We start from the raw sequence: 15,173 nt of genomic DNA, 5'->3' as shown, positions 1-15,173 counted from the left end.
GTTGCGCTGGAATTGTGTTCGATTCCCTATCGATCGTTACACATTCGTGCACGGCTGGTGCCTGGTGGCCGGAAGCATTTTCAAGATGACCGCAAAACCCATCAAGATGGCAGGAAACTCACCATTTCGCTCCCCATATCGTCGCCCTTTTGACGGGTTTTTCCCTGCTCGCGAAACACAATTAGTGCAATTAAATCGTTTTCACCACTCGGCACTGGTGGTGATCGGGAAAAACCAGACGGTCACACACACTCAGGCGCTTATCGGTGGTTGTTGCTGAAGGATAGAAGCTAGAAAATATGCGTGTGTTTCAGTTGGAGTTTAGTTCCATTGCGAGCGAAAAAATATGAAAAAACGAAAGCCCTCCAAACGCCTGAAGCAAAATGTCAGAAATCAGACGGACTATGATGCTACAGTAACCCTTAAGGGGTTGTAGTTAAATAACACAACACAAGATCATAGCCTTCCGTTTGAAAACTAGCTTCGTGGCCTCAACAGAAGGTGATCCCAATTTCCTATTTATCTGGAAAAACTATTATAAACTCACGAAGTTCATAGAACGGTTAGTACTGGGAGGGATAACTGGACCCATTTTACACCTCACAACCACAACGCGTGCCCAATGCTGATACTCATACCACCATCAAACATTCCTACGACCACCTGAAACACCCACCACACGCAACAGTTCCAGAAACACGTGTTTGTTTGGTGAAAGTTTTTCTCGGAAAAACAACCCACATCCCACACCGGTTTCTTCGCCCCAACACATACACAAGCAAAGCGTCCCACACGCGGGTTGTAACGGTGCGGTTCGTGATTGTTTTGTCAGAGACAGGGAAATTAAGTTTTCCCTCCCCGGTGTGCCACTTACGCCACAATCACCACCGCCATCATCATCGTCATCGTGTGTAAACACGCTTCCGCTTACAATCAACTGGAATTTCGATCGCGATTAAGATTTAGATACTGCACGAACGGGAACAGTGTGTCTGTGTGAGAAACATTGTCCCGATGGTAAGACTTACAGCAGGTTTACTAGAACAGTATGTGTGGTAAGGATAAGCTGTGCGGAATGTCTTCGAGATGGAAATATTTCCTGTCTTGGATGGTATGATCTAACGTGGAACAATTTTGCGTAATTAAATGTGATGTTATTTGCGGTGTAGCATACCGCTCAACCGTGACGATCGTGCGCAATACGTAAGACAGACAGCATACCCATGTCACAAAGTAAACAATTGTTATAATATTATCAATTCCCCATGAAACGGAAAACGATGGTTCTGTGCGCTGAAAGGCTAACATCTTGCAGGACAAAATATTTCCTGTGTCTTTAACGAAGCCATCCATCCGCGAGAGTATGTATTTAAACGATTTTTGTTTGTTTTTTTCTTCGCTGCAGGTGCCAAGCTACATACAAGACTACGTGGTTGTGACGGCCTGGGTACAAGACTCGGGCGTCCATCTTTACCCGAACACGGACATCGGTGGTAAATATATTGTCCTGTCGAATGGCGACCTGTACATCAACAATGCCGGCGCAACCGATGCGTACAAAACTTACTCATGCAGAACTGTAAATAGACTAACAGGTAAGCAATTTTCGGGTGAATCTTGTTCAAACACTGTTGAAAAGGTAAATATTGCAACTACAAACGTTCTTAAATTTAATATAAAATGTAAAAAATATGAAACAAAACGAACGTGTAACAAAAAGCAAATTTTCAATCACTTTCATATAAAAATGTAATAAATTAGAACAATGTTCAAGTGATTAGCGTGTCAAGTAGTCCGTTACTAGGAAAAGTACTGGGCGCCTCCATTGCACCTTGTCAAAACAGATGGCTCTCTACTTTTGAGAAGAATTCTATATGCGCCAGAATGTATGCAATATGCAGTACACATATGGTCGCTTATAAATAGTCCTTGCTAGTTGCAAGGCTCTTGAAGGGTTGATGCATATTCATACTCTAAATTTATCCCATCATTGGTAACTAATGCAACGATAAACTGATAATTAAAGTATGTTTTAATCACGTCAATCCGATATGTTTTAAGCTGCTAACAGTGAAAGGCCTGCTATTACCCGGACATTCCAACATTACATGTCCTGCTATGTAATTTTAGATATTTTCCATTGCAACATTTATTCGTTCACCATAGCGCGCAAAGGTAGTAAATATATTCGCTGTTCTCCTTCCCTTAACATAACCGGCAAACGTGTGCCGCAGCATTCCATTTCACCACGCGGGATAAAAATATCTTATTTCACTCGTGCAGCAAGAAAAACCATTGTCCTGTGTTGTGTGCGGTAAGGGTGCACACGGTTTCCCGCTGCTTGATATGCATAACCTGCCGACGAGTGGCGCGTTCCGAGCATTCGAGCATTGCAGTCACGTAGCGTCCATTACCGAGCGACAGTAATTACCGCCGCAAGCCAAGCAGAAATCGATCTGCGAAAAGGCACCAACCGGACCAGTGCTGCAACGGCATCACGGTGATGGTGTTCCCCCCTTGTAACCTAGCGGATCAGTTGTGTATGGAGGAAGGCTAACCAAACAGCACAATGTGCATACTTGAACGCGAAAAACTAAAGAAAGAATGTGAGCGGAATTGTGAAAGAAACGCTCCAGCTTCGAAACAATATGGTGCAATGTGTGGGTGCAGAACAATAAAAAAGGATCCGAATCTCATGAGTTTCCACGCTTTGTATCGCATTACAATCGAAAATCCTTCAAGATCTACCCATGCTATCTACGCCGGTACGTCCGATCGAGCGCATGCACGGAGCAATGTGGTTTTGTTTGGTTGCTACTTGCCAAAGTAATGCTCCACTACTGGTGTGCAGTGTGTACCGGCAATGGTTTCGTTGCTTAAGGGATATTCCCTTCTACTCCACCACGTGCCACGCGTACGCTGCTTTGCGCCAGAATGCTTGGACCAAGTGGTTGAAATGGTTTGCTTAAAAGCTACCAAAGCAATCGTTCCGCATCCCTGAGTGGTAAATGGAATTTCATTTTCGCGGCACCGACGGACGGTGGTAGCAAATATGCAGTCCGCTCGTAGCACCCAGCAATGCACTGCAATGTGCTGCAATTGCATTAAAAGATGCCACAGCAACACTAAACTCGAGCACCGAGTTTTTCGAGCAGTTGAGAGCGCACAGGTAGGGATTAAATTTTGTTAGCAATCCAGCGCAAGTCCTCACGTTTGCCGATGCTTACCACAGATACAATGGAGATAGTGTTTTTTTTTGCCTCTGCCCATTCAGTAAATATATCGTTTACTTCTAATTAAAATGTTGATGGCATACTGTTTTTCGCTTTTGTGAGCTCCAGGTTCAAAGAAAACTAACAACCACACCGCAATGTAATCAAGAGTTTTATATTGCAATTTGTGTTACTCTACTTTCTAACCACATCGTTACGCTCATCTGCCTCATTTTCTTATTTCTCGGTACAGGTGAAATACAAATTTCAACATATCCAGGTCGAGTGATAGTGACCGAACCGAAGGGATTAGTACAACCTAGAATTAACGTGGAGAAACACTCACTCAAGCACGTGGTCGTGAACGCGCCCGTCACCCTGCCCTGTGTCGCCCAGGGCCATCCGGTACCGACTTACCGGTGGTTCAAGGAGGTAAAGGACCAAATCATGCCGCTGCAGTTGAACGAGCGCATCAGCATCGTGTCGGCGGGTTTGCTGAAGATCGCCAAAGCCCGGCTCGAGGACAGTGGGAAGTACCTGTGCTGGGTGAACAACACTGCCGGCGAGGAAACGATACAGGTATCGTTGACGGTGACGGCACCGCTGACCGCCCATCTGCAGCCGCAGGTGCAGACGGTCGATGTGGGCAAGGATGCTCAGTTCCAGTGTATCATATCCGGGTTTCCGGCCCACGAGGTGCTGTGGATGCACAACGGTAAGCCGATCGTGCGGGACAGCCGGATCGAGATCTACACCGATGTGCCCCGGATAGTGATAAAGAATGTGCAGAAGGAGGATCAAGGCATGTACCAGTGCTTCGTCGCAAATGAGTGGGAGCAGATTCAGTCGACGGCCGAGTTGCAGCTTGGTGGTAAGTAAATGCCAACGATAAGAGACATATTTTTAAAGCTAAAGTTAGTTGCGAATAGAGAAGATGTTGGGGCGCAACAGCTTGCTAGGAGTTCTGCAACATGAAAAATTATGGAACTTTCTACCACGCAGAATCTTAGATCCTCTTAGCAGCACAAAAAGTCGACATAGTCGACATATACTTTATGTTGTTAAGTTTTTGCCGAGGAAAAGGTAAATCAAAGGCTTTAATGTGACACTGTGCTGCATCGTATCCTGTTAAATCTCTTTTTCCAGAATGGTGTAATAAATTATTAGCCTAGCTGCAAAAACTACTAAATGTCCCAGATAACATGCTATAGATTATTATAAGCATAGATTAAAACAGCGAATGGCGCTCACGCTTTTAAAATTCATCTTTTAAAACAGCACCGACTTTTGTCTTTAAACTCATCACAAAAACTGTGTCAGATTCGAAGAAAAATTGCATCACGCTCACGATGCACCCCTGCAGTATGATATACAAGAAAACTACCCCTACTCTATACCAGGAAAGAATATTCATCACGCATCATCCATAATTAGGACAGCGTACATTATTGCCCTTTTTTCCTTTTGGTCCATTCACTTCCCATTGCGCTATGAGCACTTCACAGAGAGAGAAAGAGAGAGAGAGAGAGAGAGAGAGAGAGAGAAGGGAAGCACACAAAATACACTCTTTTGATCATTCTACAGAGGAAAAGCAACCCCTCGAGTAAGTACTTAGCGTTCCTTCATTCCATCCATTTCCGCTTTCCAGATGCCACCCCGGAGCTGCTGTACTGGTTCTCGGAACAAACGCTACAACCGGGCCCGACCGTATCACTCAAGTGCGTAGGCACTGGCAACCCACCGCCGCAGTTCACTTGGAAGCTGGATGGATTTCCGGTAAGTAGGGAGTAGGGTAGGACCGATTGCCCACTTTTGCGCCCGTCCTATGCCGACGCGTAGGATGGAAAGTTGAAACGAAACATAATGGAGGTAAAATGCAATGTAAAAAAAAAAAACGTACGCATACTGCACTTCTGTACTTTGCACAGATTCCCGATAGTCCCCGGTTTGTCGTCGGCCAGTACGTCACCATCCACGACGACGTCATCAGTCACGTCAACATTTCCAACGTGAAGGAAGAGGACGGGGGCGAATACACGTGCGTGGCACAGAACAGCATAGGAAAGTAAGTAATGACACGGTTTCTAGCGTTCATCCACGTTGTGGACATTACGGGGAAATGGCATAAGTCTGCCCAACTCCCTGAAGGAATCCACGGATGAAAAATGCATTTCACAATCTGTGCCAATCGGTGGCTCCGGGGTGGCTCATTGTTGGATGAGACCGGTCTCAGCGATTCCTTTTTCTGTTAGCTCATTCCCTTCCTTCGTTCCATCTACCCATTACAGAGTGTCACACAGTGCCAAAGTGAACATCTACGGGCTTCCATACATACGCGAGATGCCAAAAATAACGGGCGTGTCGGGGCACGATCTCATCATCAAGTGTCCAGTCGCCGGTTACCCGATCGACAAGATTCACTGGGAGCGTGACGGACAAACGCTACCGATAAATCGACGCCAACGGGCCTACAACAACGGCACGCTCATCATCGAGCAGCTGCAGCTGGCGGAAGATGCCGGCACGTACACCTGCATGGCACAGAACAAACAAAAGCAGACGGCACGGCGGAACGTCGAGATACAGGTGATTGTGCCGCCGAAGATCATGCCGATACAGGCCATGACGAACATGCTGCGCGAGGGTATGCGTGCCGCCATCTCGTGCCAAATTTTGGAGGGTGACCTGCCGGTGAACTTCCGCTGGGAACGCAACGGGAAACCGGTGCTCGGTACCGGTAACGAGGTGATCCGACGGTTAGACGAGTACAGTACGAGTCTCGTGATCGAACACATCACGTCGGAGTATTCGGGGAACTATACGTGCATCGCCAGCAACGTGGCGGGGAGTGAGAGCTTCACAGTGCCGCTAACCGTGAACGTTCCACCGAAGTGGATTCTTGAGCCGAAAGATTCGAGTGCCCAGGCCGGGCAGGATGTGGCACTGCATTGCCAAGCGGGTGGACATCCGCAGCCCACCGTAACGTGGAAGAAAGCGATCGGTAACACACCGGGAGAATACAAGGACTTCCTGTACGAGCCGAACGTTGCGCTGCACACCAATGGGACGTTGCAGTTCCGCAAGATAGCCAAAGACTCGCAGGGTCACTTTCTTTGTGAGGCGAAGAATTCCATCGGTACCGGTGTTAGTAAGGTTATTTTCCTTAAAGTTAACGGTAAGTACATCGAGCTGTTCTGTACATTGGTTGTTGTCTTGGACGATTAACGCGGCATCTCCTTTTGCATTTCCAGTGCCTGCTCATTTTACCACCAAAAACAAACAGATAACCTCACCGCGAAACAAACAAATCCACATCCAGTGCAACGTGCAGGGTGACAATCCGATTGACATCAAGTGGAAGATGCAGAGTTCCCAGCAGCAGCTGGACGAATCGCTCGACAATCGATACAACATCCGGGAGCAGGTGCTGGACGATGGGATGGTCTCGGAACTGGGCATCTCCCACACCTATCGGCAGGACACCGGTGTCTACATCTGCCAAGCGTCCAACGCTTTCGGCCAGGATGAGATGTCCATCCATCTGGTAATCCAGGAAGTGCCGGAAGCACCAAAGAACTTGCGCATCAACTCGCAACAATCGCGCACACTGCAACTTTCCTGGAGCCAACCGTTCGCCGGCAATAGCCCAATCGAGAAGTACAACGTCGAGTACAAGCTGGTGACGGAACCGTGGCAATCAGCGGAACACATTACCGTTGCCGGTACGCAAACGGTTATCACGCTGCAGAATCTTAAACCAGCCAAAGCGTACCATTTGCGCATTTCGGCCGAAAACAAACTCGGTGCGTCGGAATACTCGGAAGTGATCCAGGTGACCACGCTGGAGGAAGTACCGTCGGGTCCACCGCTCAACATCAAGGGTGAACCGAAGAGTTCCACCGAAATCTTTCTCTCCTGGGAAGCGCCCGACCGGGATCAATGGAATGGAAATCTGCTGGGCTACTACGTTGGCTACCAGGTGGCAGCTAATCCGAACGAGCGGGAGATAAACCCGACGCAGGGTTTCAACTTCAAGACGGTCGAAGTGCGCAGCCATTTCGGTGGTGAGACAACGCTCCAGAACCTCAACAAGTGCACCAACTACAACATAGTCGTGCAGGCGTACACTAGCCAGGGCAGTGGACCGCCGAGCAAAGAGATATCGCTGGGTACGCTCGAGGATGTACCGTCCAGTGCACCGGACAGTCCGAAGTGTGACGTGCTTAGTTCGACCTCCATCTACATCACCTGGTCACCGCCGCCGGTCGATGGTCAGAATGGCAAGATACGAGGCTACAAAGTTTCCTACATCGAAATGGATGATCTTTATGGTGAGTGTCTGGTGGTGGCGTAGTAGCAGGTTGCTCTATTCTATCTATCTTACAGAGAAGGAACCGTACACATCGAAAACGAACAACCAATATCTAACACTGGAGAACTTGAAGAAGTTCACCAATTACACGTTTTGGGTGCTGGCATTCACCAAGGTTGGTGATGGTGTGCGGACCAACCCGTTTCACTGCATCACTCAAGAGGACGGTATGTTGGGCTCTGTCGTGTCGTGTGGATCTGCATTTAGTCTCTAACTTTGCTTACAGTACCAAGCGCCCCGAGTGCCCTGAAAGCGGTCCCTTCATCCAGCACCAAGATCATCATCTCCTGGTTACCACCAGCACACCGGAACGGTCTTATCACTGGCTACACCTTCTACATGGCGCTGGTGGATGGTGGTCGTGACGAGGGAACTCACAAACGCTCGTTGGTGCCGTACGCCGAGAGCCACGAGACGGTACGGTTGCAAGAGCACGCCACCTACCAGTTTTGGCTCACCGCCTCCACGAAGGTCGGCGAGGGTGAAAAGTCCGAGGTGATCACGGTACCGCCCAACAACAAAGTGCCCGCCCGAATCGTTTCCTTTAGCCAAGAGATTGTAACGCCGTGGAAGGAAACATTGATTCTGCCCTGTCGGAAGGTTGGCGTGCCGGCGCCGGTCACCATCTGGCGGCAGGACGATCAACCGATGGATACGGGGACGCGCAAGCTGATCGCCAAGAACGGCACACTCTACATCAAGGACTGTCAGCACTCGGATGCGGGCAACTACACGTGCAGCGTAGAAAACACCTGGGGCAGGGACGAGATCGTGTATCGAATTCGGATCCGTGTACCACCCGATCCGCCTACCCTCACCATCGTCAACACGTACACCGACAGTCTGCTGCTGGAGTGGACCGACAATCGGAACGGTGGTTCGCCCGTGCTGGGGTACGTCATCAACTACAAGCGCGAGAACGGTGACTGGGAGGAGCTGCAGATTGATTCCAAAACCAACACGCATCTGCTGGTGAACCTTTGGTGCGGTACGCGCTATCAGCTGTACATCACCGCGTACAACAAGATCGGAACCGGGCTGCCATGTGACATCGTCCATTCGCACACGAAGGGACTGTCGCCAGTGCAGCCGAAGCATTCGCAAATGATCACCAATAATTCGACCAGCGTGACCTGCTGGCTCGATTCGTGGGGTGATGGTGGCTGTGGCATCCTGCACTTCGCCATCGAGAACCGGCTGTACGGTCGGGCGCAGTGGAACATGATCGCTAGCCACGTGGAGGCTACGGAACGCATATTTACCGTGACCGAACTGCAACCGGCCACGAAGTATCAGTTGCGCGTCACGGCCTACAATAATGCTGGGGCAACGATGGCCATTTACAACTACACGACACTCACCGCACAGGGTGGTAAGTATGCGCGTCGTCAGCGTCTGCCATCATGCTCTGAAGTGTTCTAATGCTACTACTACTTCCCCTTTTCGCAGTGATGGTGTATCCGGACATCACTAACCCAGTGTCGCCCCACATGGGTGAGAATCCGTTCTATGCCAACTTCAAGGTCATCCTGCCACTTTGCCTCTCGATTTTGATACTGTTTGCCCTTGTCGCTGCTGCGCTTCTGATACGCAAGAGAAGTAAGAACGAAAGTGGTAAGATAATGCACCGTTCAACTAACTCTGACTCTTCTACCCTCGCAACGCAGAGCTCAACAACCAGAACCGCATCCCGTCAACTTCCATGTCGGAGTCACCGTCTATCGCTAACATCCAGAACAAGCACAACCGGGACCAGCAGTATCTGGCGGTGCGGGCCCAGCAGGCAAGCCGTAACAGTAATTCCGTTGACTCGGGCAGCTATAAAGCCGAGGGAAATGGTAATCGTTTTTTTTTCTTTTCTTCCACAATTCCACCCGTCCCTGGGGAGCGTGCCTTTCCCGACAGTTTGTCCCTCTAGCGGGAAAAAGGTTAAACGTTCACCGCATACTGATACGCGCGGTTTTTTCTCCGTTTTGCAGAGTATATTGAAGACATTTGCCCGTATGCAACCTTTCAGCTGAACAAGCAAACGTACAGCGAAAGTTCATACAGTGGAAATGTCTACAGTGGACCATATCACTCGGTAAGAGGATCATTTGTGTATCATGATGTTAAAACCGAAAGCTATCATGTAAGTTTAATTTCTATGCCATCTCGTTTTTGTCTTCTAAAACCATTTCTTTTTTTTCCGTTTGGATAATCATTGAAACGACTACTGAGCGCACACATTCAACATTCCCCCGATCAACCGATCGATCTCACCACCGCCCGTTATGGTTTACTGGGTTTTTTTTGTTCTCTCTCTCCACTCATTCCATCCATTTCCTGTCAGTTTCCCTGTCACCGTGTCGACTATCCATTTGCTTCCGTTGCGCGCTCATCTCATCTCTGTATGTCATTCTATCTTCTAGCCAAAGCGATTGAGTTCGTTATAGTGTACCGCATTCTTCATCTCATGATTCGTCGTCTTCACCACACGTCGTTGGCCATGCGATCTCGTTCTTGTCTTGTTGCTGGATTTGCTCACGCATCCAAACCATACTCATCACCTACTTTCACCTCAGCATCCACTAGCGAAACGGCGCTACGCCTATTTTGCAACGCCTTCTTCTTGGCCCATTCCATCACGCTTCGCTCCATTCGCATAGATCGTACGATCATATCATCCCACATCAAATTGGCACTAGTTTTTGTATTGCTTTCGTTTAATCTCGCCCTACATTTATCTCACACCGTTCACGTTTTTGCGACCTGCACCTGTAGGCGCAACTAACTAAATTCGCCTACCGTACTAGCCACAAATCGACTGTTTCGCACACCTAAAAATGTCACTCACCCAAACCATTAATGTGCGAGGCGAGCACGCAGAATCGAACCGAGAAAATCAAATGTCCCAAATGGTGTTTTTTTCTTTTTCTCTTTCTTTCTATCTCTTCTCTTCTCTTTCTTTCTCTTTCTCTCTTTTTTCTCTGTATGTTGGTAATATGAAATTGCAATAAAACAAAACACAAAAAAAAAACTATGTCCATCCACAAATCAACCCCCCCCGACTATCCCTCGCTCTCGATCGGCTTCGATAAATGATCAACTTCGCCGTGCTGTCGTTTCCGGTTTCGTTCCGTTCCGTCCGTCTTAACGATACGTCTCTTCCCGTTTTTTCAAACAAATGTCCTGCGCCCCCCACGCACATTTCACTGGAACACGCCCTCGATTGTGTCCTGCTGCCTGCGGACGAACTGAAATGAACCACTTTCAAACTGTCGAACTATATTCGAATTGATCAACAATGCAAAAACCAACCACACAACACCGTCGAATATTTGAATCTGCTTACCGACCAAACTCAAACCAAACCAATCCAAATACAAAACCTTCTGTAGAACAAAGAGCCCGAATACACGAAAGTGCGCAGAAAGGGCGGATCTCGGCTCCGAGATCCGGCCACCTCGGAACCAATAGGTGAGTACGCTCGCACCGATAACCGTTTGATGTTTGCTCGCTGTCTTGCTCCATAAAGCCGACCATTTCTAGATATAAATCAATTTATAGAATCAGACAATCCCGGATCCACAGATTCCGAAGTTAGGAAGATACTAACACTTCATATACCGATTACAGAATATGATACACTCGGTTCCGAATCTGACAACGATATTGCCTCGCGCTCCAATCAGTCCAACTACCGTCACCATCGTGGTACGTATGCAAAGCGCGTGTTCCGTTTCACACGTTTCTGTTCGTTCTATTGATTATCAGTTTTCCACCTTCCCCTCTTCCCCTCTTTCCCACCTGGCCTGGCCGGTTCCAAATTTACACGCGTGTTTTAATTTCCAGCAATGGTGCTCCGTAACATTGGCAAACTGGCCGAAAATCGCGCTGTGTTTTCGATTGTTGTTGAACGTGACGCATTGTAAGGAATGCCCTCTTGATTCAACCAACAATGAGCAACACAATGTTGAAGATGGTTTCAAAATTCTGCTAACTGTATTATTATTTGTTTGTTATATATATAGAAATATGAAATAATATCCACGCGCAAATGCTTCATTTTCGCTTTATCACTCACACAAACACGCTCTTTCTCTCTCTTTCTCTCTCTCTCTCTCTCTCTCTCTCTCTCTCTCTCTCTCTCTCTCTCTCTCTCTGTGTTTCTCTTTTCATCTGTGTATCTTGTGTATCTTTTTTCATCACTAAATTATGATTTACATTGGCTTTGTTTAATTGTTTATGTTTGTTTGTATCTATACCGTTTGGTTTGTATTGGTATGTTTCATTTACCGTTTGTTTGGTTTACTTTACCTCTTATTGTTTGATTGCTTTTTGCATCAACTTTATACTACAAATTGTTGTTTATTTGCATTCGTTTCTTACTTTATGGTTTCGTATTTTTCTCTGTTTTTCTTTATTTCTTTTATAAAAAAAATCTATCCTGCACAGACACGCAAGACGAAACGTCTTCATCTTCCGAAAATTCTCCCTCGAGCATATCGAGGAAATCTAAACCACCCTATCCACCGAGAAAGTCTGCCAAAGCACAGTCGCAAAACCTACCGAAGCGGCACGTGCGTAGCTCTAGCGGGTACTCTAGCCACAACGAAGAAACTACTTTCAGGTAAGCTGTTATTCGTCCTACGGCGATCAATTTGGCCATATTGCCGTTGCCATTATCTTCACTTTCTGCCATTTTTATTCCTTCTTCGTCTACGCAGTATATCGAACTATCCTAACTATTCCGATCATATAACACCGCCGGCCCGGTTTTCGGACTTGCTCGGCCGCGACGCAACGCTGGCCGTATCGTCCGTTAACCCATCCAGCTTGGGCAGTGCGACGGAGATCGGCAGCAATGTGGTGGGCAAAAAGTCGAGCAACCATTCGCCCCGACCGCGCGCCAATCAGAAGCTGCAACGGGAAGCATTTCAGATCAATGTGTAAAAGCCGGCCAAGCGTCATATTGCCGCGTGTACAACGAACGAACGACGAACATCCTAGCCCGCGCACATCTTCCATCTACAGTCGGTCACCAACCCCCAAAAAACACGATTGCGCCACGTGTGCACATCATTGTTCGCATTAGCGTAAGCAACACGCTCGGACTAAACCTAGCTGAACTACATCATCAACACACATCCCTGAGACCTACTGTTACCTTCCCGAACAAACAAACAAAAAATGCCAAAATGAACAACGTTTTGATCACCAGCCAACCTTGGAAAATGAGTGTTTTATACGTATATTTTTATAGCATATTAACTAACCTCTGCGCGTAAGGTACGTAAACACACAGACATACACACCTCAGAGCAAGCCGTTAATCAACCATGCATCATTAAAAATTCATTTTGCTTTGCCACTAAACGTAAATAGTCCTAAACCAAGTCAAAACAGCAAACCTACAGAGTACGAGAATTGAATATTGAACAGTGAAAGAAGGCGAATACACACACTCGCGCAAGAAGCACACACACCGACGAAAAACGATTCCAAACCGATAGTATAATTGTTAGTAAATGAGAGACTAACCGATGAGACCAGTCTAGCACAAAGTAAAACTAAACAGCCAAACGAAATATGATAGGAAAAAGCAAAAACATGGAGCAAACACCGTGTATGAACAAATGACATACGTATATAGGAAAATCCCCAAACTAGATAGTATTGTTGGAAGAATGATAAACAAAAATGCGCAGAACAAATTGATTAGAACTTAAAACCGATCATACAAACACACACGCATTTAACTCTCAAAGAGTTAGGCACACTAATGAAAGGAATGCCGGACGTCCTTTTTAACAAACTCTTTCACCGATTGGATCATTGTCCACACTTCATTGGATCATTGTTACGTTTGTGAAACTCGTCCAATAGTTTACTACGCAATGCGTTCCCTATTTCTCGCTTCTAAGTACTGAACCAAACGACTCCGTAAGTTACATTTTCTGCGTACCGCAACTATTAACTCTAGTAGCGCGTTAGTTATCGATCGAACACTTTTACAGGGTTTCTCAACGCGCCACGTTACGCGTTACGTTTGAACGCTTCGGCCAAAATCTTCCTTAATATAATGCCCATATATAAGGTGACCGGATATGGGTCACGCTTGTTATGAAAAGCACTCGTTATGAATTGGAAATTAAATAGGATTCTTGGCAAGAAAAGATTACACGCCCATAAACCAAACCATGTGCACATGTTTTCAAACAAACTATGAAGAAACGGGGATGGAATTACTTTGTAAAGTTTAGCTTAAGTTTTAAACTAAACCCTCACGGTAATGATGAATAAGAGAATCTGTCTCTGTATTACAATGGCTTAATGTTTGTTTGTTTTTTCTTTACTTTTAGCCTGTAATCATAACTGACCTTTTGTATCATGTTCATTGTACATATTGGATCTAACATTTACAAAAACAAATGCACGAAATACAACACAGCGAAACAAGCGAACAAGAGCACGATACATGAAAGACTTGGTTGCTTCCCGTTTGCGTTATCACAAATGGCGTCAAAGTAGCTTTGGTTAAATTGATTTTCGTATCTACCAGTTTAGCAGTGCCTTGTACCACAAACACATGACAGCTGACTTGTTGCACATGGGCAATTATCAAGTTTTCGCTTCTTTTTCCCTGCCAACAATCGAATAAGGAGGAAATATGGTAGGGCATTTCATAGCTTAAATCGAGCTCTAAGCATTCTCAGCTGTTTCTGAACAGTTTTGTTTTCGCTCTAGCATAGAAAACAATTAGTTTCTTGTCTGGTTTTGAATCCTCACATCTCCAAATCACTTCATTTTTTTCTTTGACGAAGCTTCTTAACATGTATAAATAACATCTTCATATTCACTTCAAGAATGAATTCTCTCGAACTGACAACGGACAACATAAACCATTAATAAGCCAACTACAACACTAAACCTGTACTCAAGAAGATACACCGCACAAACCCACTACTCCGAAACTAACATATCCCGAGATGAGCGTATGAGATGAACTGAAATTCCAGTAAAATATTACAATTTTGTTACTATTTCTCGTCCCTTTCCTACTGTTCCTTCGTATCCGGATAGCTTCCTTTTTGCTTCCAAAAACCAACCAGCAAAGTACCAATGGCGCTACACAGCGGGTGCTGTAGTTTCATGAAGTAAACATAAATAATATTGAACCTCTAACTCCAACCAACCCAAGACATATAACTAATACAACAAATGCAAACTCCAAAAGCAGACAACCGAAAGCCTAGCGTATATGTGCGGGATCAAACCCACTAGCCAGTAAGTGTTTTGTCATGTTTGCGGTGATCGACCCGAGAGAGAGAGACACAGACAGTTAGTAGATAAAGTTAGCAGCAAAACGGCTACGCAACATATGTCGGTTGGTGTATGCAAAACTAGGCTAAACAAAGTAAATGACAACAATGAGACAATATCGAATGAACCCATTCCAGGTGTGTAGCGCGTAAAACATATAAAACGGAACGACTGTTTTGAATGATCTGTTCGTTAAGTTGCTAAACATTTTCCGTTTTTAATCGATCGATACGATAAGATACATGTTATATTTGTATATAAATATATTTATAGAACGAAAGGTG

The 15,173-nt window shown here is 46.2% G+C and overlaps 1 protein-coding gene across 1 annotated transcript; it reads left to right on the top strand.

The window, feature by feature from the left end:
* Nucleotides 1-3,659: 3,659 nt before the first annotated feature.
* Nucleotides 3,660-13,659, top strand: LOC128301196 (cell adhesion molecule Dscam2). Its single transcript, XM_053037553.1, has 14 exons — nt 3,660-4,083; nt 4,861-4,988; nt 5,141-5,277; nt 5,501-6,387; nt 6,464-7,543; nt 7,599-7,751; nt 7,811-8,956; nt 9,034-9,183; nt 9,252-9,422; nt 9,564-9,667; nt 10,965-11,043; nt 11,134-11,280; nt 12,022-12,196; nt 12,294-13,659. Exons 1-14 carry the CDS (start codon nt 3,660-3,662, stop codon nt 12,517-12,519), a joined length of 5,007 nt encoding a protein of 1,668 aa, XP_052893513.1. The 3' UTR covers nt 12,520-13,659.
* Nucleotides 13,660-15,173: the final 1,514 nt, after the last annotated feature.

This window comes from Anopheles moucheti, chromosome 3 (assembly GCF_943734755.1).
Source record: "Anopheles moucheti chromosome 3, idAnoMoucSN_F20_07, whole genome shotgun sequence".
NCBI classification, from domain to species: Eukaryota; Metazoa; Arthropoda; class Insecta; order Diptera; family Culicidae; genus Anopheles; species Anopheles moucheti.
Note: the sequence above shows the minus strand (reverse complement) of the source record. Positions and strands in the feature narration are given on the sequence as shown.

Coding starts and splice junctions, on each gene's coding strand:
- LOC128301196 (XM_053037553.1), top strand. CDS start 3,660: ATGCCGCTGCAGTTGAACGAGCGCATCAGCATCGTGTCGGCGGGTTTG. Junction 7,544..7,598: donor CGAAATGGATGATCTTTATG/GTGAGTGTCTGG, acceptor TCTATCTTACAG/AGAAGGAACCGTACACATCG. Junction 7,752..7,810: donor CTGCATCACTCAAGAGGACG/GTATGTTGGGCT, acceptor CTTTGCTTACAG/TACCAAGCGCCCCGAGTGCC.